Source organism: Poecile atricapillus, chromosome Z, assembly GCF_030490865.1.
Source record: "Poecile atricapillus isolate bPoeAtr1 chromosome Z, bPoeAtr1.hap1, whole genome shotgun sequence".
In the NCBI taxonomy this organism is placed as follows: domain Eukaryota; kingdom Metazoa; phylum Chordata; class Aves; order Passeriformes; family Paridae; genus Poecile; species Poecile atricapillus.
In genome coordinates, this window is record NC_081289.1 from 113,776,487 (window position 1) to 113,800,577 (window position 24,091).

Consider the following 24,091-nt stretch of genomic DNA (forward strand, 5'->3'; position numbering starts at 1 on the left):
TCTGCTTCTCCATCATGCAATTATTTTAAATGTCTTGTGCAAAATCAAATACGTTCTTTGCCCATCTATATGAAAATAGATCTGATTCATTTCTCTTAATAACAGCATGATTGGGGTTTTTTTGATCAAAAATACAGAGCGAAGGAGATGTCCTCTGCTGTTGTCTGATGAGTAGTCAAAAATTAATATGAAAAATGGCCTCAGCAAATTGAAATACATAAATTATGTGATCATATCAAAGGAAACAGAGACTTAGCATCATATTTGAATTATGTGATGGGCTTTGACAGTATAAAAACTTAGAAATTATTAACTAGTAATATTAGCTTGTCAGCCCAAAATGTTCCACACACTCTTTTTTACACTGATAAACAAAAATTACTCTAAAAACATTAGTGCTGCTGCAAGCACGTAGTTAAAGAATCACCTTTCCTTCCTCCCACACTGAAAAATGTATCACATATACAGAACCATAGAACATTATTTAGGTTGGAAAAGACATCTAAGATCATTGAGTCCTACCATTAGCCCAGCACTGCCAAGGCCACTGCTAAACCCTGTCCCTGAGTGCTGCATCTATATGTCTTTTAAATACCTCCAGGGATGGGGACTTTCACCCCAAATGGTCATTCATTTTTACATAGGAAGAAAGTTTTATATCTGTCTTAATATATTGATGATTTTCTATTTTTGTATGAGAAAATTGATGTCAGGGATATGAACTTTTCTACCTCCAAGGTAACAAAAAAAATTTTACTTAAGCCATCAGAAAATTGTAGTCTGATATTGTTTGACACAGATGATGTGAAATTCTAAATATAAATTTTATAAAGCAACATTTTTAATTTAAGGAGGAGAGAGCCTAGAACAAATCACAGCCTGTTCTGTGGCAACTGTAGTGGATGTTTGGGCCCTGACTTGAGTTTCAGTATCAAAACTGAAAGGGTTAAGATGATTCTTCTCACAAGGATTTACCTTTATGTTCAAGTATCACAGAGGGCAGCCAGCAGAAAACTGACCTGTAAAACTTGTGCATCAGACCACACATCAAGGATGAAAACTTGAGCACAAAATGGCTAGGTCTGCTCCAGTGAAAGAGTGTAAGGAGTAATTTTTTTCTGCCCCCCTTACAGCTTTCTGTTGGATTGAGCACCCATTGTACAGCACAGACATCCTATGACTTGCAGGTGGTGTTGTGTGGGGCCATCACACAGGACTAAAGTCACAGAGAGCTGACAGGCCAGCTAATTTCTGATGCAGAATTAGAATTATATACAACAGGACAGGCAGACCATCAGAAGGAAGGAAGGTTGTGTGTTTATATCTGGTTTTGAGGTCTTCACTCTGAAGAAAGTTATTTGTGGGGAGGCTGGCAGTGGCTGATGCACTCATTAAGATCAGCTGATAGGAACAGGAGGGTGTCTTAGTTTAGGGCAAATTAGGGAGGAAAACTCTGAATGGGGATTTCCCCAGGGAAATGCCCCTCCCCACCAACCGGTCCGGGAAAGGGAAAAAAATTTCTTTGGAGAGAAGTGGAAAAAGCTGTTTATTTAACAGAAAATTGAATAATATTAAATAATAAAACCTCTTGCTGTTCGATGGGATGGCAAATCTAGGAAGAAAAGTCCTTTTTATGTGGTGTAGCTCGGCTCGCTCAGTTTCTTATCAGTCCCTCCAGCGCTGGAAAGTGCCGAGGCCCAGGCCCCGGTGGGCCACAGGCGTGAGCTCCCGGGGTTTGGCTGGGTGTTCAGTCCAGAGCAGGCTTGCACAGATCCAAGAAAAAGGAAAAAAAACAAAGGTCCGGGGAATTCCTCTGCCTCAGCTAGCTAAAACTAACTAAAAACCAGGGAGAAGCTCTGTCCCGCTGTCTGTCCGTGCTGCAGACAACACAGTCCAGGAGCGGGATGTGTGGGAGTTATATTTTCTTTAACACAAACTGCGGCTTCTTTTTCCCCCTCTCTTGCTCTCAGAGCCAGTCTTAAAGGTACAGAACTTAATATATAACATAAACCAGACGATTGGGGATACCAGTATCATAAAGTCACCCCAGGACAGAGGGGAAGGCACAGTGGCTTGAAATGCTAGGCGAAGAGGAAGCTTGGTGCGGATTGATAAACAAACCAGGAGAGAACAGATATGGAGAGGACAAGGAGAGTAACAGTCTAAATTAGTAACAGTCCTAGAAAACAAAACCAACTGACCAAACCAAAGAAAACCTAGACCAAACCCAGAAGTTAATGGCGATAAGTAGCAGGTAAGGACTCTGTTGTAGACTTAAGAAAATAAAACGGCCTTGGGTTGTTGCATGCTCGGGGAAGTCAAGACATCAAGCAAGTGGATGGGGAGTACCCGGCCAACACGGGCAGCTTTGGGGCCGGCAGCAGAAAGAGATGAGAAGCCCGGCAAGGGGACGGCCCTCTAACAGGGCTCGTGAGGCGTGAGACACACAAAGGGCCCCGCGGGGACAGTGGCACTCGCCCGCTTTGCGAAGGAGGCTGGTGTTCATTAACCGCGCCAGCCGATCAGTGGCTGCGCACGGCCCATCCGCCCGCGTGCATTGCTGCCTCGCCTCAGCTCAGCTCGCCTCAGCTCCCGCCGAGGGTGGTCCCACAGCCGCGCCGCCACCGCGGCTCCTCCTCCTCTTTTCTTCCTCCCCGTCCTCCTCCGCTCCCACCCGCGGCGCCGCGGCCGCTCCGCCCCCACCGGGGGAGGAACGAACCACTTTTCCGACTGCAGGGAGAGCGAACGAGGCTTTTCCCATTCCTTTCACCAACTCTGCTTCAGTCCGGCGGGCTCTTTCCTCTCGTAGCTGCCCGCATTCCTCCAGGTGTGGAGGCGGGAGCCAAGCCGTCTGTCTGACGGCGGGGCGCTGGCAGAGTCCCCGTAGGCGCTGCGGAGCTCCCTCGCCGCCCCGGTGCGGTGTGCCGGGTGGTAGCGGCGCTCTGGCGGGAGGAGGCGGTGCGGCCGTGTTTCCCGCGGCGGGCGGCGGGCCGGGCGCCAGCGCGATTGGTAGTGGGGTGCTGCACCAACGCTGGTGAAGCGGCGGGCGGGCGGGTTGGGGAGAGACAGAGAGCGGAAGGGGGGGGTCAGGGAGAAGAGGGAGAGAGAGAGCGAGAGAAAAAGGGATGGATGGAGGAGAGGAGGGCGGCCGGGCGGAGTTTCTTTTCCGCGCGCCCCCTCCCTTCCCCCTCTTGCCCCCCTGCAGCGCTCTCGCGCCATCGTGCCCGCGTGCGTGAGGGGGCGAATGGCCGGTCGGGGGCGGGGGGAGATCGGGACAAGGTGGCGAGTGGCTCTCCTGGCCGGGGGCGGCCTGGTCCTGCCCGCGGGCGGGGGCTGAGGCTGCGGAGTGCCCAAGGGGTCTCTTTGCAGGGGTGAAAGGCGGGCACGGCACAGCGTGCCCCAGCCGGGAGCCATCCGCCGTTGCTGACGTGCCTTCTTGTGTTGCCCTTCTCTGTGCTCCCCCGCCCCGGTGTGTTTATCCCGGCAGCGAGTGGCAGGCACCTCGTGTGGCTGACAGTGCCTCCGTGGTTGCTGGAGGCGCAGAGCCTTTCCTTCTTTCGGTCCGGCTCTCCTGGCGGCAACAGGGCTTCTCGTCGGTAAGAAAACATGAGCCGAGATTTCAAACCCGGGGACCTGATCTTCGCCAAGATGAAAGGTTACCCCCATTGGCCGGCTAGGGTAAGGCTTCCCCTCCTCCCCCTGCCTCGTTCTCTGCGGGGTGCGCTCACACACCTGTGCTGTGCAGCGCCTTCAGCTTCGCCTCCTGTGAGGGAGGACATGGCTGGGCTCCCGGGCGTAGAAGCGGCTTTGCAGTCACATTGCAGATCCGTAACAAGTAGCCCTCTCAAGTAGTCATTAGTTGTGCTAATTTGTGTAACGCGGCTTTACGGAATGAAGACTGCTGTATGGTGGCGTGACACTGGAGCTTGTGCAGGCCCCTGGAGCTGTACAAAGATGATGTTCCCTGTCATATCAGTTATCAAATGCCTTTCTTTGCAAAAGAAAAATAGTAATTTATGGCAAGATTACTCCTACGTGGGCTATGTCTACTGTGATTTTTGTTAAGTAGGCTAAGTGTATATGGTAACTTGTCCAGTCCTTTTTTGTGGTCTCTGAGCTCCCGTGGAAAAGGTATGCCAAGTTCTGAGACTGCTGTAGGTCATTTGTTGGATGAGGGAATGGAGGTTTAAAAGTATATAGCTAAGATGCTGATTTAGGAATTTGGGTTCCTTTAAAGTTTATTGTCCTTTTGGTAAACTTCACATTTGGGCTTCCACAATTTACGAGGTTAGTATAAGGGTAGGAAGTCTTGCTGTTGCTTTTCCTTTAAGACGGGCAAGATGTGAATGAAATTGTATTGTGCCTTTTACCTGTAACACATTGCAATTTCTGCTTTTAAAAGAAGTGATCATGTGAAAAGTATCTCTGTAAACTGAAAATAATGTAATTTTCTATTGTTGCTAATACTGATTTTGATTCTGCTATATTTTTTTGACATACTGTTAGAAAGAGATCTCAGCTCCTGCTTTACTTCTGTGTAGCTTTTTTTTTTCCCATTTTAATGCTTAATTTTTACCTATTTCCCCCTAAACCCTGTTACTTGATTTGAAATATAATAGGCTGTGTTTTTCTTAGGTGGATGAAGTTCCTGATGGAGCAGTAAAACCTCCTATGAATAAAATGCCTATTTTCTTTTTTGGCACCCATGAGACGTAAGTCCTTTACATTTCAGGGTTGCAGTTTTTTAATTTTGAAATGCTGTGATACAAAGTTACATTCTCTGAGTGTAGTGTATTTCAAGCTATTGTATTTATTAGCACATTTTCCTAATCTTAATCCTAATTCCTGATCTCTTTTGTCAAGACATGCTTCTCTAACATTCACTTAAACTGTTTAAGTGAATGGTAGACCATAACCATAACATGTACACTTTGTTCATCAGAAAAAAAACTTGTGCCCACAGTGATGTGGCTGATTGTTTTTTTCTTTTTTTCTGTAATGAGTTTAATTATAGCCCTGTATATCCTCAAAATTCTCAATGCTGTATTCACAAAGAAAGTGAAATAGGCAGGTAATCATGTGTTGGGGTTGTTTTTATTGCTTGGTTTTTTGTTTTTTTTCTGACAGGGTTTTGTGTTGTGGATATCTATGGGATCTGGAGAGAGACAAGGAAGTGTAGTTAGCTTCATATCTATCAAAATACTGACCTTTGGGTACTTAGAGCAGTGTTTTGCAGTCATACAGTATTTGCTTTGAGAGACTGTATGTCTTCCACTGATAAATTTAATAGAAAATATTCTGTTCTGGGGCTTATGTAGTTCTGTGTTTTTGAAAATTACTGTTTGCTTTTTAGCATGACTGGTTGGGTTAGTATAGATTTAAGGCATCATCAAATCCAGTGCTCCATTTGTTGTTTGCGTTGTGAAAAGAAACCCAAGAAATTTAAACCTTATTGGTATGCTTTTAATTCTTACATGTTTCTTAATGAAATGGTAGATTGAAGTGGTGTGAGGAAGTTGTCCATTTCTCAACATTTTGTGGAAGGATCTTGCTTTTTTTTCATTTTATTACATGCATTGAAATTGCTTTAATGTGGTACTTTATATCTGCCTTTTAGTAAGCCTTGCTCAGATAAGATACATTGTCCTGTTGAGTTAAAGAATAAGCATCCCCTACTGTTGCCATTACTTGCTATTACTTTTCTTAGAAAGCAATTTCGGTGATGAAAAAGATGCCTATATGCTTGGCCCATGTATCTTTTTTTAGCTAATCTCATATTTCAATAAATTTTTCAATAACTAAATTTTTTTAGTTTGGTTGGAGTTTTTGTGTGTGCGTAATTTAGAGGGTAATGAAGAGTATGTGCAATTTGATTCCAGGTTGCAAGGTTTGTCTTGTCTGTTGTTTTAATTGTCATTTTAAATGTGTTTGGTTACCTTTTTTTTTTAAATTTTTTACACAACTGAACTTTGACAACTGCAATGCAATTCTGCTTTGGTTCTGCTGTTGGTGAAGTATGCGTAATTGTGGATTGCACTGGGGTTTTGTGCAGTTGTAAATAGGTTTGGGAATGCAGGTTGAATGTAAGGGAGACAAAAATAACTCCTTATATCAAGCTTTAAAAATAACTGTGCAACTTTTGAGAAGTTTTATATCCTACTTCAGATTTAGTTTAGGGCTCTTAAGAGATGTTTGGGTTTGAAAGGTTTGGTAATTGGGGGCTTTTTTCTAGTTTGCATGAGCAATTTGAAATGTTTGTTCCTCACTCTGGTATAGTTACAAAATAAAGTTTTGCTGGGATCTGTTTTTTGTTAGGCTCTAGGTCCCAGGTTACTAGAATACTAGAGAAACTTCTTGTGTCTGTTTCACACATGATGCAATGTACAGGGTGTTCCATGACCCAGCTGTCTCCTGGTGTTTGTTAAGCATGGTGCTTATCTTAACATCTGTAGAGTAATAATCGCTGAAACTTTTATAATTCTTGGTCTCACTCCTTTACAGCAGGTACCTGTAAATTACAATAGGAAGGAACTGATCAGGTGACAAAGGAGACTTATGTTCCATAGCATGTAATTTTGTTTAGTTTTTTAGCTGTAAATACTGACTTCAGTGATGCATCAGGAATTATGTAGAATTAATAATTTCTTGTACTTTTTTAATGGGAATTAAAATAAATTTGGTAAACTTGTTCTGTGGTATGCTTCTCACAGTTAAGACTTACACATTGTATGAAGTTAGACACTCTACCTTCAGCATTTTAATAGGCTGTGTATGTACAGTCTATCTTACTGTAAGTGTTGGCAACTTTGAAAACCCACATTATCAGTTTATTCTGGTAAAATGTCCTGTATAAAGCATGACAGGATTTTAGACTGCATGGATGGTTACAGCAGGAAAAAGGAGCCATGGGGGAAAAGGAAAGCAAGATTGTCTAGGGACTAATTCTTACTTGACTTTTAGAGGTAATAATAATCGAGTTTATGAAATTACTGTAAATAAGTATTAACCTGTACTTTGCAGGATTTTGTTTTCTCTTAAGTTTTTGTTTTTTTTTTTAAAACCCAACTTACTGTGTTGGAGAGCAATAAAATGAATATTATTTTAATAAACACTTTATTTGGATATGTTGTGGCAGCAGATCATATCAGTACAAGTTTTGTTTGGTCACAGATGAACAGGTCACACTGAACTTTAGTTTCTGGACTTTCTGTATTAGGGTAATCTCCTTTTATTCAGTTTTTCTTGTTCCTTTTTATTTATTGGTACACGAGGATTGCAGCAGCCTAGTAAGCCTCATAACCTTTTCACAGTAGCTGTTCGCAGTTGTTTTTCAATGCCTGACAATATGGGCAAAGACTTAGAGACTGGAAAAAATGCTTGCTTTCAGAAAATAGGGAAGAAGAGAAGCAATTTTTTCCTTATTTTTGTCTCTCCCAGTTGCTCTGTATCCCTCCCCATCTTTTTGGTCTGGGTGAATAAGCTTTGCAGGTGCATGCTTCCCACAGTGGCTGAATCCTCTCTTAACTATCTCTTGCCAAGAGGTGGGTGATTAGCAGTCCGAGTTGACAATTGTGTACTTTGTGCACATAGATGAGTATTTACTGCTGGAGTAGATAGTGCTTAAGCTTTCAATGAGATTCGATGGTTTTTCTTTTATCTCTCCTCCTTTTAGTGGGGTGTATGTCTGAAGTAGCTGTTGTGTTTTTTTTAAGGATAGTGAGGGAAATAGTGGAGTGGAGGTTAGAAATATCTGTTTAACTTTACTATGAGGTGGTACTTCAGAAAGCAAGTATCAAGCAACTTTTCAAACAGTTGGATGTAATATAATTGCAATAACACAAAGTCTAGGCATGGATTGAAACTGAGAAGGTACCACCAAATTGTACATTTTTCTGTTAGCAGCAGGTAGATTGATACAGTGAAATCCTAACTTCAAAAGGCCATGAAGGTAAAGCAGAAATGGAGTAGTCTTTGATGCTCTTCAGCATAAACCATAATACTGCTTCTCAGTAACATGGTATCTCATTTTCCCAAGTCTGAACTTGGAGGTGCTAGTAGTGAATACTGTGACTGTCATATGAGAAAAGCTAATACGTAAAAGCTTTAGTTTGACAGCTTACAGTAGGAATAAGAGTGTTTTTGGTTTGTCTGGAAAAGATACACAGGCAGCATCAAGACTGTTCCGAGAGTCTTAAAATAAAATAATTGTCATGTTTACTTCATCAAGAAAATGACTGGGGGAAAAGCTTAAAATAAGAAAGTCTTTATTGTTTAAGTTTCATGAATCAATTTGTGAGGTCCTATTGTCAGATCCTGAAAAAAATCTGAATTAATGCAGAATTAATTACATTCTTACACAGCATTCTTAAAAATATGTGGGCAGTCAGTATATTCAGGTGATGCTTTTTCACATTCAACCCAAAATATTCAAGGATGCTTTATTCTTAGCATTTAAGCATGGTTTTCTTCCTCAAGGAAGCAATTGCTCTTTCTATTTGTTTGTGAGTTTTTAATTGATCTGGTTCACAGTAGCTGGTTGACTTGTTACCTTCAATCTTAAGGTGCAGTGCTGAGCATTTCTTGCCTAGATATGCAGTGCTCTGGGAAGGAGGGAAGTCTCTGTGTGTGGTGGTAATAATGGAAACCTTGGGCTATTGCAGGCCAAAATTTAGAAAACTAAGGACTCTAGTAGAATAGTTATTACAGTACAAATGAATTTAATATTTAATAGTATTTGGTGCTTGCTTCTTTGAAAAGACTAATTAAAATGTGAATTTCGTTCTTCCTTTCCTTAAGGGCGTTTCTGGGGCCAAAGGACATATTCCCTTACTCAGAAAATAAAGATAAATATGGCAAACCAAATAAAAGAAAGGGTTTTAATGAAGGCTTGTGGGAAATTGACAATAATCCCAAAGTGAAATTCTCTCATCAGCAGGTAAGCTATGCAGACTCCACAAATCTTTGTTGCTTTGGGGGAGGAGGGGAAATGTTTTCCTGACACATGGTAACGATTCATTGTTCCTGTTTAACTGCAGGTTATACAAAATTTCATATATTTTAGAAATTTTGAATACTCTTTGTAATTGGTGTCTAACATTGGTAGAATAAGGAGAGATGAAGGTTGTTTAACTGGAGATAGATACATACTTACAACTATGTATGTTCCTGAAATGCTTTTGTAACTGTGCCACTGTGCTTGAAAAGAGGTGGGTTTTTTGGTGTCTCAAGTAACTGCCCCAAAACCAAATACGTATGTCCGCAGGTATCCTTGTAAGATTTCAGTACGTGCTCTCTTACCGTGCAGTATTTTCTAGCTGTTGGAAGCAATGTGATGTTTGCCTTTTAGCCCCTGTCATATGACTTGATACAAGTTTTGTCCATCCGTAGTTCCTTGTTTCTTGCCCTTTTTGTAAGACTTCTAAGCTTAAACCAGAGCTATACAATGCTACCCATAAAAGGACCCAAATTTAATGCAAAGAGAAGTTCTCTTGCTCATTTTGTCATTGCTTGCTCAGGACATAGTGTAAACTTCTAGTTTTGCTATGTACAGTGAATGTGTACAGGCCTTGGTTACACTGGGTCTTCTAGACAATGCTGCAATAATAAAAAAAAAATTTGCTGTTTTCTGTTTTTTTTGCTGTGTTTGCTCAGCATGCTGGGTTACCATTTCAGGAGTAATTAATTTCTGCTTTGTAAGATATTACATGTTACTATGTTTCTAGTTTGAAGGAGAACATGAATCAAGATTTAAAGAGTTTCTGAAGTATTGACAGAAACTGTATTTCAGGTGTACACTTTCTTCTTTGGGATATGGAGAGATGCTAATCCCCACATCACAGTGGAAGAACTGTAGTAATAAGAGGCAGATTCTTTCTGGTACTGTAAGATACAAATTGATACACCTTTTCACGGGTCTTATTGTGGCACTTGAAAAGAGATGCTCTGTGGATGCTGTGAGTCATTCTAGCTCATTGTAACATAAAATGTGGGTATAAATAATCAACAGTAAAAACTTTGTCTAATACTTTGTTTCACTCCAGAAATCAGTCAGTTCAGTTAACCAGTGCTTTCAGTAGTATCTGAGACATTCCTAGATACATCTCCAGTTGGGAAAAGAAACAAAACATGTTGCCAAGAGATAGATGCACACTGTTTCCTTAGTATAACAGCTTTTCTCCATTCCTATGCTTCACCTGCACTTTCTACACAGCCTTTCTTGCTCAGGTTCTGTCTAGAGACATTGGGTTGTTCTTTGCAGTTTTTTCCCTATTTCTCTACTGAAAAGAGAAAGTTTTTCTCCAAGGTCATATTTAAGTCCTGTTCTTCTAAGTGAGCAGTACAACTACTGGAAGAAGAAACTTTTCTTAGTAGGGAAAGTAGTTTTAATTGGAGTCCTGCATCTAGTTCTGGGCTGCTCAATACAAATTGAGGAACATGAAGGTACTGGACAGAGAGGCTCATGAAAGACCATGAATGTGATGGACTGGAGCATTTCTGCTGTGAGGAGATGCTCATACAACTGCGACTGCTCAGCTCTGGTCAACTTACGTCGGTTCTCCTCAATCTATACAAATATGTGAAGCAAGGCTACAGAGGGACTTGGTCAGACCCTTTTTAGGGGTTTACAGTGACAGGCCAAAGAGCAGAGAGCATAGACTGAAATATGGGAGGTTCTCTCTGAATATGAGGAAGTTTTTTTTTTTCCTCTTTCTGACTGCTTCCTCACCAAGCACTGCTACAGGTTGCTCAGTGAGGTTGTGAAGTTGCCATTCGTGATTCGTGGAGATACCTACAAGACATCTGGACATGGTCCTGGTCAGCCAGCTGTGGGTTTCCCTGCTTGACTAAAGTTTGGATCAGTTTGAAATACAGAAAGAATTAAATTAAACAGTAGATTCATGCAAATTTGCTTCTGAATTTGTCCTTTAACTGTAGAAAGCTTTTCTTTTGCAAATCTTTTCCTTGTACTCTGTGCTAGGCATTATTAAAAGCAAGTTTTACTTGGAGCAAATCAAGCTCTTTAGCCAGCTTTTGTTTTTACTTGTAGGTAGTCCTTGTTGGTGCTAATAGAGTATATCTATAAAAGGTTTTATTTAACGGCTAAGGCTTTTTTGAGGATGTCATGGGGACACCACGACAGAGGAGTACGACTTCAGGATATTTTAGTCAGGGAAGGAATGGATGTTTAAGTGTGTAATGTCCCAGTTTCCCTTGGGATAGAGTTAGTTTTCTTCTTAGTAGCTGTTGCATTGCTATGTTTCTCATTTAGTATGAGAATCTTGCTGATAACACTGTTTCAGTTTTTACTAAGTAGTGTTTTCCTTAGTTTAGAGTAAATACTATTTAGCAACAACTAAAAAATCTGTGAGTTTTGAACATAATTCTCATACTAAATCAAAAACGCCACTGTACCAGCTATGAAGAATTACCTCTATCTCAGCTGAACCTGGAACTACTAGAAATTTTATGGGGAAGCTGGTATTCGTTTTAAGGATGGCAGAGTACTTGAATGTCACAGTAGAGATGGACAAGACACCTTCATCCAGCAAACAGCTCTAATTTATTGTTCACAGCGTAAATTTATATGGTTTCTAAAAGCATCATGTTTAATTAGTTAGTAATCATTTGCTACTCAGTTCATTGGTTAGTGGTTTCTCATTAAAGGTTTTCTTTTTGAAGATATTTACATTCTTGTCTTGTGGGTACAGAGCCAATTCTCATGGGTACAAGTCTCTTCACAGAGGTGCAGATTGGTTCCCACAGGAACAGGCTAATGCACAGGCCTGAGCCATAATTTTATAAGGCTTTTCTTTTGTAAGGTTTTACTTATATGCTACACTTGATACCAGTTTCTGAAGCTCCACTATCTTTGCTAAAAAGGGGTATGGTATAGGCAACAGAACATTGAATTTGGTGGACTTTAGTCAGTTGATATGCTTTTTGTTACTAGTTCTGGTAACAAGAAACAAGAACAAAAAGATAGTTGGAGAAGAATGCTTCCTCCAGCTGCCTCTGTTCTAGCTTCATTGGTCCCCAGTGTCCTCTCTGCACATTTCATTGTGTCCCCAGGCTAAGACACTGGCGGTATGGGAGACTGTCAGGTGTGAAGTGGTTACTTTGTTTTTGCTGTTCCTTGTTTCTTACTCAGCAGGTGCAGTGTGGCCTCCTCCATGGCCTGCAGCTCTACCCAGACATGCACCTTCTGTCTCCCCTCTGCCAGTGCTTGGTATTCGGGGAGCTTCCATGTCTGACCATCCAGGAGCCACTATGACAGTCACATTCACCACCACCCTGAGCTGAGGCTGATGCCCTTCCCAGCAGACAGCTCCAGTGGCCCCACAGGGTGCCCTGCTGGCTCCCTGCACACATCACACTCACACAGTCAGACAAGGTTTCCTTTCTGGCCAGACCCTGAGTTTTGTTTACCAGTCTCAGACAGCTAGGTCCATAAAATAATTGTGATGCAGCCACAGAATAGCAGCCTGAGCAGGGTATTTCCTGGGAGGGACTCTGGACAAAGGAAGCCCTGGATGTTTATACCCTCACAGGCAAAGCTTGGAAGCTGTTGGGTCTTCCAGTTGAGTCCTTGGCTCCTGATGTCTCTGAGTGTCCACTGACCTGGCTGGCTGCCATGCCCGTTATATGGCAGAGTTCAAGATCTCTTGCCTCTGACTCCTGCTGTTCACAGCACAGTCCACAATGACATGAGCTACTTTGAATAAATGTACTCTCATCTTAAAGCAACTCCTCTGGGCTGAAGTTTGGCTTGGGCAATGGCTTACGTGTCTCCTCTTTCAGTGTCCCTCCTTGACTCTGGCATCTCTTTTGCCTCAGAACCCCATGTCCCCTGTGCAGGCATATTGTTCTGTGCATGACTGTCCTTCCATCCCCTCTCCCCCTTTTCCCACTGCTACTTGACTGAAGGCACCATCTGTTTCCAGGTGAGGTGGGAAGCTGAAGTGAGTCAGTTCACCCCTTGCCAGCCACCTCCCCAGGACCAATTGTGATTGGCTCAGGACAGTGATGGACTTGGTTCCACCCATGTCACCAGCACCTGCCAACAAGCATGTGGGATGAGTGTAGGCAGTGAGGGATCTTGAAAGTGAAGGCAAGTAGTTGCTTATGAAAAACGAGAGGAAAGTTAACATAGATACTGATGAATAAATACATTTTCCCAACAATTATTTTAAAGTGGAATAATGGATTATGGTCTGCTAATACATGCATAGGTGAATGGACACATTTCTTTAGCTGCAGTCTTGGATGTGAATGTATCTTAAGATATTCCTTGATCTCTTTGTTTTATCTACATAGAACTCTTTGGTTTTAAAGATTCTTAGAGCTCAGCTACACACTTAAAAAACACATTTAGCAGGGAAGACATTTCAGGAATCAGAGCTTAAAAATTCAAGATGAGTAGGAAGTTTTGTGTTCGGGCATGAAGCATATATGGTCAGAGGGAAGTGGGTGATCACGTGAAGGTTTAGGCAAAATTGAGCTTTTAATCTGGATACAAGATGATTTTAAAGGGGCAGACTTGTCAGCGCTTAGTATAGGGACATTCACTCGCAATTTTTTTCCTCTTTTTTTGTCCTTTTTCTGGGTTTATGTCCCAGTCTGGGAGTGTGCCCTAAGTTGTCTACCACCCTAACATGGAGGCGGGGAAATTCAAATACACCAGAGTGAGATTAAGTGACAAAAGGGGTTAAATGATGGTGACCTAAACAGTAATACACCTTTATTCACATGTCAAAGAACTGAGCAAGAAAGAAAATAGAAAAGTGGGGGAAAGTGAAGAATTACAAAAAGTGAGAAAGGTAGTCACCACCAGGAATCTGCAGCATCCTGTGAAGATCCTTCTTTCCTCTGTTGGTGGGTAGAGCTCTGCTGGGACTTGCCATCCACTCATTTCTGTCTTGGCTGAGCAGTGCTTTGTGGCACTGACTTAGCAGTTCACTGCAGCGTGGGGGCCTTGACAATGGCACACGCATCGAGGTTCATGGCATTCCCAGGATTCACCCTTGTCCCTGGTGGTGATGCTGCCGTGGATGGTCATGGCCCCTTTGCCACACCACATCTTCAGCTGCAGAGCATCTGGCACCTGGATGTTGCGGTTCGCACTGTTGGCAGTATAGGCTCGAGAAGCTGCAATCTGCTTCTGCTTTGTAAATGCCACTATTCCTTCTGATGGACCCGAGCAGTGGCAAAATGGGTTGTTTGCTAGCACTTCTCCACTGCATTTTTTGTCTTAGTAAGGCCTTCTGAGTGCTGTGTTTTCTGTTTCATTGCCAGAACTGGAATGTTCCAAGAGCAGTATTGATACTTTGCAGATGTTGCTTGTAACTGCTAGTAAGGGAGTTGGAGGGCATAAAGGAGATTGTAGGTTGGGCTTCAACACAAGCTCACTTCTTCAGTGGCGGAAAAAAGGAGGCAGGGGAGTTCTGCCAGTAAGAGGGAGAAACCGATACACAATGTAATGGAAAAAAAAGAGTAATTTAGGCTGTTACTAGTTTTTAACTTTTAATTCATTAATTATCTTACTGTAATCCTTTTTCTGCTCACCTTTTCAGGAACAAGTAGTTGAATCACTTAGGATTGATAGTGTATTTAAGAATGCACTTCTTTCTAGTAGCATCAGATGTCATATTTGACCAAAACCATTTTTTTTTTATTTCTTATCTTTCAGATATGTTATGTTTTATTATGCATAAGAAGAGACTTACATTGCAGTATGATAATGTGAAAATGAGTTGTTTACAGCATTAGAGTTTGAAAGTTCAATAAATAAACTGCAAATTAAATTGAAAACAGTGGAAATTAATGAAATTACATGCATTTAATATTCTTGTCCTTCTAGTAAGGAGTTCCATGACATAACACTTTCTTCAGTAATGTATGTGTGAGAATAAACTTCCGGTGAGGAGGGGATTTAGATCTCATTTTTGATGGTTCTTTTTTTAATTGAAGCCCCATCCAGCCATTAACACTCCTATCAGTGAAGCTGTTGAAGAAAGCAGTCAGGAGCTTGCTGAGGGGAGTGAAGAAAAAGCAGGAGCCAAAAGAAAAAAGTCTTCTGTCCCAAAAGTAAGTGATTGAATTTCTGCTTTGTTCTGCCAGAAACATTTTCAAGTTAAAACTATATTGCCAAGTCTTTACTTAAGTACTTTAAACTAACAGTGGTTTAATGTTGTAACTTGCCTTTGCTTCTTTTCAGATATATTTACAGTAATACTTTTGTCCTTCTGTTTTCCTTTTACAATGCTCTGTATGTTTTTACTAGTCTGTATTTCTATATCATAATACACTTAAACTAAATTCATACAGTACTTCCTAGGCAGGAGAAGTTGGAAATTATAATTATCATCAAGAATTAGGTTAACTTTTCTCTTTCTGTTTTTGAAGACTTTTTCATATTATAGACAGCTATGACTCACTTTCAATTGTGATAATTTATATTGAAAAGCAGAGATAGGGTCTGTCATGGGTGAAAGGGCACTTAAGTGTGTTTGCCAGAAAAGATTTATAAGAATCAGCTACAATTAGACCATACTCTTAATAAACTACTTAGGATATAGAGAATCTCATAGCTGTATCAATTCAAATTTTAAGCCAGAAATCAGTATGCAATAGTTTATACAGAGCTTAGATTCTTTGTTTTGTAAATGTGTGCATATCTAAGAAACCTTCCAAATTAATTTTAGTCTGAAACACCTTTGTTTCAATTTTCTGGTGCAGTACATAGTTTATACTGTTAGAGGTGAAACTTCCTAGCCTACTGTACATTTAATGATTCAGTAGTATACCGCTTCGAACTTTTCTCTATTCTTTAATATTTTGTTCAAATACGGAAATTTCTCATATGGATTGGGGCAGATACTGTGTGTTGTGAGCTCTTCTCGGTGTTTTAAGAATAGAATTCTAAAATTACAAAAATTGTGCTGTGCAGGTGGGTTTGACATTTATGGTATATAATTTATTTGTAACTCATTTCTGGAAATTACTACTCAACAGGATGAACAGTGCCCTTAAATTAAATGTCAGTCTATTTTGAGTAGACTTGCCTTTATTCTTGACCTCTGTTTCCATTTGGATTATTCGCCAAGATTTAATGTCGTTTTTCTGTAGGTGTTGCTGTTCTGTAGGCTGTTCTTCAGTATACTGATTCACAATTGCAACTAAAGAATTTGCGGTGTGTGAATAGTGTCCAGTAGCTTGGTTATTCAAGAGTAAAAAAGTCCCTTGATTGGAGGGGAAAAAAAAAAAAAAATTAGTCTACTGGCTGTATGCTGATAGATGATGTTGAGAATGGTTTTGGTGAGTTGGAGCCTGAAGAATTACTGGCAGATTATTTCTCCTAAGTTCTTATGGCCTTGAGTTCCTTATTTTAGTACTTGCAAGTGTGGAATGTGAGGGTGATTTGGGTTCTAGTTACTATACCTTAGCAGTGCTTTGAAACACATGACTTCCTGATTGTGTTAGCAAACCAGTGGTGCTCTTCCCTGTGCATGCTTCCTATAAAAGTATTTGTTCTTAGTCCTTGCTACTGTGAGGGGGAAACTTCTTTTAAACTGGCCGTATTGATTAATCAGGTTGCTTCACTCTGAGTTTATGCCTCAAGCAGCATTTGCTAGTGGGGATGACTTAAGCTTCATGTTTCTTATCAAGGTGGTTTTAGGCTGTTCAGTGCTGCCACAGTGTAAGAGAAACAGGAAGACATAGAGCCATTTAAACATAAAGATGGAATGGAAGATCCTGACTGTGTCCTTTTGTATAGATTTGCCTAATTATCATCTTAAGGCAAAATACAGAGCAAATTTCTTTTTTTTTTATACTAATGTAGCCATAACATTCCATTAACCAGTCCTTGTACTCTGGTTTCTTTTGATTTTAGTGAACCATTATATATTTTAGTGAACCAGTGAATAATTCGTCTGTCTTAAAATTGTACTCTGTAAAAAGACTCAGTGATGTTACGTATCTTCATGTAATTAGAAATACTGTGTGATAGTTGCTTTGTTCAGTGTTAAAATTTTAAAAGGTAACTGCTTAAAAATGGCATTTTAAAACAGGTTCTTGAAAGTGGGACGAACCAATAGTATTCAAATTGAGAGAACTGATAATCTTAAAGACATGCAGATATATAGGCTGAAAATATGAAATATGAAATGCTGATTATTTTCAAGTAAATAATTACAAACTCTTAATTTTTCAAGTTCTAACTATTTTTCCAAAACCAAAACCAGTATTTTAAAGATTTGAAAAACCCAACAGAAGAAGAAAAAGAGCATATATTACAATCTCACGCATGATAAAACAGCTTACTTGTGGTTTGTTTACTATTTGGTCTGGTTTCAGCTAGGATAGATAGGATTGGTTTTCTTCTTCATAGCTGGCTCAGCACTTTGTTTTGGATTTAGTATGAGAAGAATGTTGGTAACACACTGATGTTTTAGCTTTTGCCAAGTAGTCTTGGAAAAGTCTTGGGGAAGTCCTAAAACAAGGACTTCTCCATTTCCCATGCTCTGTCAGTGAGCAGGTACACAAGAACCTGTGAGCAAGCACAGCCATGGTAGGTATCCTTAACTGGCTGAAGGGTTATTCACACAGAATCACAGAATGGGTCAGGCTGGAAGGAACCTAGTCTAACTTGCCTTTCTGCTCAAGCAGAGTCATCCCAGAGGACATTGAACAAGGTTGTGTTGAGATTGTTCTTGAATATCTCCAGGGAGGGAGACTCTACAACCTATCTGAGCAATCTTTTGCAGTGCATGGTCATTTCACAGTCTTCCTCATGTTGAGGTGGAACTTTAGTGCATCAGTTTGTGCCTGTTGCCTTTTGTGCTGTTGCTTGGCACCACCAAGCAGAGCCTGGATCCATTCTCTTGCCACCCACTCTCCAGACATGTCAATTAGTACATTGATGAGGTCCCCTCTCAGTCATCTCTTTTTGAGGCTGAACAAGCCCAGCTCCCCTGGCCTTTCCTCAGAAGTAGTCCAGTATGTTTAGGCTTTTAATGGGTACCTAAGAAATGAGTGTACATACAGATTTAAACTACTTAAAGTGATGATCAGACTGATGGTAATTAGCATGTTCTCTTTTTACTATAAAATACTTTCTAATACATTTTTTTATCCTCTGTTGACTTGCTTTGCAGTTATCCCCTAAAGGGGATAATAACTTATCTACAGAAGCTGAAACAGAAGAAAAGGAGATGGATACTTCAAAGGAAGATGATCTACCTTCTGACAAAAACAGCAAAGAAGTACGTGAGAGCTTTTTTTATGTGTAACAGAGAGCATTATAATACTATGTTTATTGGTATAAATCTATTACTGAGTACTAAGACACTACAGTTATTACTACTGTGGCAGTTTCAGAAGCTGTTTAATTATGTAAAATTTTCTTTGTGTTCACTGATATATCTCTCACTGAAGTTCCTAGAAACGGAAGTTTTCCTCAGAGGGGAAACTTCTAGTCTGTTTTGTCAATAAGATCAATTAAAACAGTTGGAAGACTGTGTATTTTATCACTTACCACTTACTGTATTGCAAATGTAGTTCTTTTAAAGACTAGATAAAGAGTCCAGACAGACTAAAACATCACTATATAGCACCTTTATTTAGAATAGAATGTTATTTAGTACTTAACTTGTTTTTTATCTCTCAGGAAAAAGTCCTAAGTATCAGATAATCACAGAATCATAAAATGTTTTTTTGACCTTAAAAATTACCTAGTTCCAGCCCCACCCTTGTTGGAAGGTACACCTTTTCCTAGACTAGGTTACTCAAAGCCCCATTCAGCCGTCCCTTGAACACTGCCAGGGATGGGGCAGACACATCGCCTGTGGGCAACTTATTCCAGTGCCTCACCGCCCTCACAGTAAAGAATTTCTTCCTAATGTCTAATATTTTTAGATTTTAATAATTTAAAATCATGCAGTGTCTTCATGTAAATTTCAAGATTCTTGTCTACATTGTGTGCCAGAGGCTTCAGTAGTGTAAAAAAATTAGAATAAATGAAATGCATCTTTGTTTTATTAAGATTCTTAGCAACACTTTTAATCTTCACAGGATGTGGTGAAAACAAATGATGCTTCTATTCCTAAAGTTGCTAGAAGAGGAAGGAAAAGAAAGGTGACAATATGTTTAATTACTTCATGTTACTGGAATTTTTTGGATGTGATAATACTGGATGTTATTTCCTTTAATGTCAGATTATGCATAAATTTATGTGTTTGACACTCTACTCCCCCATTTCAAGTGCTTGAAATTTTGGCAGGAACAAAAGTTTTCCAGAGCGTTTTACAAGTCTTAATTATTTTTTAACTTGATGTGGAATATAGAGTCCCTATTTTTCCCAGATATCTCATTTCAAATAAGAAAAAATAAGACAAAAACTGTTGCTAAACTACTAATAAAATAGTCTGCATTGAAGCTCTGAAAAATTTCTTTTAACATCTTCATCATATTGAATTAACACCTGAAATACTCCCCTTTTTCACAAATTTGTGATTTTTGTGGTCTCTACGACCTGGAAGAATACAGTTACTTTGAAAGATACAGTTCCAACTACTTTCTCAGCATACACTAGCCTTAATGTTCATCTGGCTCAGCAACCATGATCAGGGCTCTGACCCAACTGAAAACTAGAAATAAGTAGGGGAGATTGGAATTTTGTCTTTGAGACCTTACCTTCCAAAGTTACAGCTGACAGCAGGGATGGGGGATGAGTATGAAGTATTTGTGACTTTAGTATGTTTGTCACAGAAAAGTAGCATGCTGTATCTGTATTCTTGTCCTTTATCCTGGTCACTAAAGTTCTTGACTGTTTTTTCCTTTTGGGATTGGAGAGGGTGAAATTAGTGATACTTAAGTATAGCCTGTTAATAAGTTCAGAGACCTTTTGTGTGTACAAGCAATCACATAATAACATATATCCAGAAGCTGAAAGGTGTTTGTTTGAGAAAGTAATTGAAATAATTTGAGATACTGGCTCCATGTGTTTTTTCACTGGTGAAATTAATTTTTTTAACTAGTCTGAAAAACAACCTGAAGCTGAGGAAACAGCAGCAGGGGCAGCAACAACTACTGGGCCAGTGTCTCCAAAAGTAAGCCCCAAAAGAGGAAGACCATCAGGTAAGTTCAGAAGAACAATTTAATTTTTTTCACCACAGAAATATTTCAGTCGAATTAGTTAGGGAGTTATCACTTTCCCCAGAAGTACTATAGGGTATTTTTCCATGCTAAAGGCAGATTTTGCTAATAGATTGTAGGGAGAATACATCTCACATTGATGAGCTTAAGACATGAATGGATTTAAATTGTTAGTATTAATGTTTAGTCTTCTGAATTAAAGACTGGATGGTTTGGGGTACAAGTATCAACTTCTGCAGAATACTGCTTATGTGTATATATATGTTAGGAGCTCTTTGGCAGGTTTGCTGCATAAAGGTTTGTATTCTTTAAAGGTCTATAAAATACTTTGATAGAGTTAGAAGATCCATAAAACACAAAGATGAGAACTGGGGGAACAAGGAGCCTGTAGGTGGAGTTCAGAGGACAAGAAAAAATAAGAGCTGAAGAGACATGCTCAAAAAGATGTTTAAGATAGTCTGTGTTGATTGGTAGGCAAATAAAAAGAAAATATAATTGATTTTTTTTGAATGTTTTGTTAGAACTATTTGGTGAGAATTCTGTAGTGCCTGTTTCTTTCAAATTAGCGATGATCTACTGTCAGTCACTTTAATGGTAAGCTTGCAAATATTTTTGATTGCTAATAACTGCTTTGGAAGAGAGTTCTTGCAGCAGTTAAGTACATCATATGAGCACCTAGTCAGTGAGACAAATAGTTTACAGTCCTCTCTATCTGCTGACAATAAAAAAAAACAGTGGAACCACAATTAAATAGACTTAAATAACTTTTGCCATGGAAGCTATGAAGAAATTAAGTATTAATTAATCCCCCTCTGCCATTTCATTACATGCACTAAGTATGCATTTTTAATGTTTGTGGTTTTGTCTTTACAATTTTTGCTGGTTTTCACTAATTTCAGTCAGTAAGAGCAGAAAAGGATCTGTAAGAGAGCTTTAGCCTCTTATATAAAAAACATTTTTGGAAAATATGCTATGCAGCCTTTTCTGTTGTTGATAGGATGCTTAAAAATGCTCAGTGCTAAGACCAACAAGAGTCTAAACACTGAATATTAGGTTTCCTGACAACATAGTACAACATGGTACTGGACAAGCATTTGAGGTACGTAAGTGCCAAGAAGGCAGGCTGTTTGTCTTACTCCTAACAGTATGGTGAATCTGAGGAAATGAAGAGGTTTGGTCTGCACTGTAGTATGGTGGTAGAACTTCCTGACAGTGGTTTGTTAGCCTGAAGAGTGATGGAAATCCCAACATATGAGTAAAACTAGTCGACAGCAGACTATATAAATGTAGGCATTAGTGACTGTTTTTCATTCTCTAATGTCAGGTTTCTCATTATCCAATTTCAGACTCAGCTTAGTTGTGCAACGTGTGAAACAAATTGCAACTGCATAAATTGCAAAAAGCACAAGAGTCAGCAAAAAAATTTGCCAATACTTCAACTTTTCAAAGAGATCTTGATTAAGTTTGGTATTCAATTAACTTGAATCCTGTACAGTAACAAAGTTAGGGTGTATATTTTGATTTAATCATGGCTTATGTCTGTTGAGTAAGTATCTTGACACATAGACAAAGATGGTGGCTGTGGACTAACCTGCTATTTCTGAATAAACACTAGCTTCTGAAGTGAAAGTTCCAAAACCAAGAGGGAGACCCAAGTTGGTGAAACCATCGTGTCTTTCAGAGGGTGACTTGTGAGTTTTTTCTTAATATAAATATTCTTCATTGATGTGTTGCTCCTTATGTTAAGACTTGAAAATTATTGTTCCTGACAGGTTTTTTCCCCTTTAGTGTTCAGTGTAAGTGACTATTTGTATAGGCTTTTTTGTAATACAGAGTAATTCAAGGAAGGATATTTCTGAAACATGAGAGAGAGGACATCTTAATATTCTGAACTTGTTTAATCTGTACAAAATTCCTTATATGATTGTATGCTGAGTGAAGAAGAAAGATATTTATTAAGAGAAAATACAGTATCACACAAAAATAAAATAGTGTTTTCCTTTTTGTACATTTTTGTTTCAGAAATCTCTTCAGATGAAATTGCAACACTGTTAGTTACCTGAATTTTGGTTTTGTCATCTTCTTACGTTCTTATATTCTTCTGTCAAGTCTAGTGCTTCTAGTAACTCATGGAAAAGTTGAACATAGGTTTAGTTTTCTATAAACTGGCACATGCACAGTTTTGGAATAGGAACAACTTAAATAAGTATACTTTATAAACATAGTTTACAGTGTATGCGCTCTTGAGTCCTACAGACCCATCTGTGTCTCGGGAATTCACTGAGAACTTCTTGGGTTAGGATTTATGCACTTCTGTTAATGTTACCTTCAGTTGGCCCTCCATACTGATATTTATTTGCTGGGCTTTTTTCCTCCCACAGGTAAAAAATTTTAGAGAAAGAATATTTTTGATGAGTCAATAAGTGAATTAACTTCATAATTTTACTATTCTGTGCTTAAAAAGACCCAGCTTCCTAAGTTAGAATGTTGTTCTTTTAAGTCACTGTAGATAATGGATGAGATGACTAAATACTCTTTTTGTTTTAGTGTTAATGAGGAAGAGAAGGGAAAGAAAAAAGGACCAGAAGAAAAGCCCAAAAAGCAAGGGAAAAAGGATGAGGAAAGTCAGAAGGAAGAGGAGAAATCAAAGAAGGAATTTGATAAAAAGGAAGGAAAGAAGGAAGCTGAACCAAAAAGGAAAAATGTTGCAAAAGTGGGTTCAGCATCAGCTTCTGATTCTGAAGATGAAGGAGAAGAACAAGAAGGGGACAAGGTATAATTTTGCTTTCCTGATAGATTTATCATAGAGTAAAGTACTATCACTGGAGATCTTTCTTCAAGTTAATGCCAAGTTATCAAGATCTTAATGATGGTAGGAGTCTGGCGTGGCTATTGTACGGATATATAGAATAAAAGTTTCAGAACTATAGTTTTCTCAAATAATTCTTTCAGGAACTTCTAGAATTTTCTAAAAAAAACGTATTTTCTAAGACACCTTTTTAACAAAGGATTTAAACATCAAGAAGCTTATGGGCTTTTTTTTTAACCTATGTTTTTTGGAAGACAGGTGTTGTTTTCCTTGGCTTTATCTGGAGAACATGTGTCTTGAAATCACATTTTTGAAAGGTACAAAACTGTCTCTAGCCAACAGTATATAATGTCTTCACTTTTCTGGTGCTCAGTATTGAAAAGAAAACAAGGAAAAAAGACTAATGAAATTGTGTTTAGCTTCAGGGAAAGCCAGTAGTTGTTGGGTTGCTTCATGGAGTAGAGTTGTTTCAAAGATACTTCATTTCATGTGTTTACAGAATCAATGATTTAAAAATGTTACTTTTCTCTTTCCAATCATAAAATGCCAAATGAAAACAGAAGAAAAAAGGGGGAAGAAGCTTTCCTGCAGCTCACAGAAGAAACACTGTAAGAAGCCAACATGAGAGAGAAGTAACAGATAGAAAGCGCAAGCAAGAGGAACAGACAGAATCTGAATCGTGAGTATATTTTAATATGTGATGCCCGCAAGTTGTAGAAATATGTTGAACCTAACAGGAGGTGAAACTTCTGAAAAACTTCCAAACTGGTTTGCACTGTGTTCTACTGTTCTCTCCTGCTGCCTATTTTGGTTTTCTGTCTTAACTTCTTTTTCCTGGGAGGGTGAAAAGCTCCTTGAACCAAAATGTTCTGTTGCGGGAGAATAGTAAGAATGGAACATAGAAATTCAATGATGTCAGTATTTCAGTGATGTAGAATCTCTAGCAGAGGACATCTGGTGTGCTCTTTTTAGACTAATTTAAGAATATCCATGTAAAGGGGGATCAGTCTGAAAAACTGTTCAGAACAGCCATGTATTTTTCTTAAAATTTTTAGATCAAATTGGTGGGACCTGGTAGATCCTATTAATCCATGGTTATGGATTTTTGATGAGATATGGAATGCATAG

The 24,091-nt window shown here is 39.4% G+C and overlaps 1 protein-coding gene across 5 annotated transcripts in view; it reads left to right on the forward strand.

The window, feature by feature from the left end:
• The first annotated feature begins 1,919 nt into the window (after positions 1-1,919).
• Positions 1,920-24,091, forward strand: part of PSIP1 (PC4 and SRSF1 interacting protein 1) — a 36,190-nt gene continuing 14,018 nt past the window's right edge. The window contains exons 1-11 of one of the 5 annotated variants that reach the window (XM_058827175.1): positions 1,920-2,254; positions 3,488-3,678; positions 4,636-4,712; positions 8,797-8,935; positions 14,968-15,084; positions 18,156-18,263; positions 19,072-19,134; positions 20,037-20,136; positions 21,770-21,845; positions 22,702-22,927; positions 23,524-23,642. In XM_058827175.1, coding sequence (XP_058683158.1) covers positions 3,607-3,678; positions 4,636-4,712; positions 8,797-8,935; positions 14,968-15,084; positions 18,156-18,263; positions 19,072-19,134; positions 20,037-20,136; positions 21,770-21,845; positions 22,702-22,927; positions 23,524-23,642 — 1,097 coding nt within the window. In that variant the 5' untranslated portion in view covers positions 1,920-2,254; positions 3,488-3,606. Of the gene's footprint in view, positions 2,255-2,683; positions 2,828-2,874; positions 3,035-3,487; positions 3,679-4,635; positions 4,713-8,796; positions 8,936-14,967; positions 15,085-18,155; positions 18,264-19,071; positions 19,135-20,036; positions 20,137-21,769; positions 21,846-22,701; positions 22,928-23,523; positions 23,643-24,091 lie in introns of those variants that run through there. The other 4 variants (XM_058827174.1, XM_058827171.1, XM_058827173.1 and 1 more) reach the window with 4 other exon arrangements.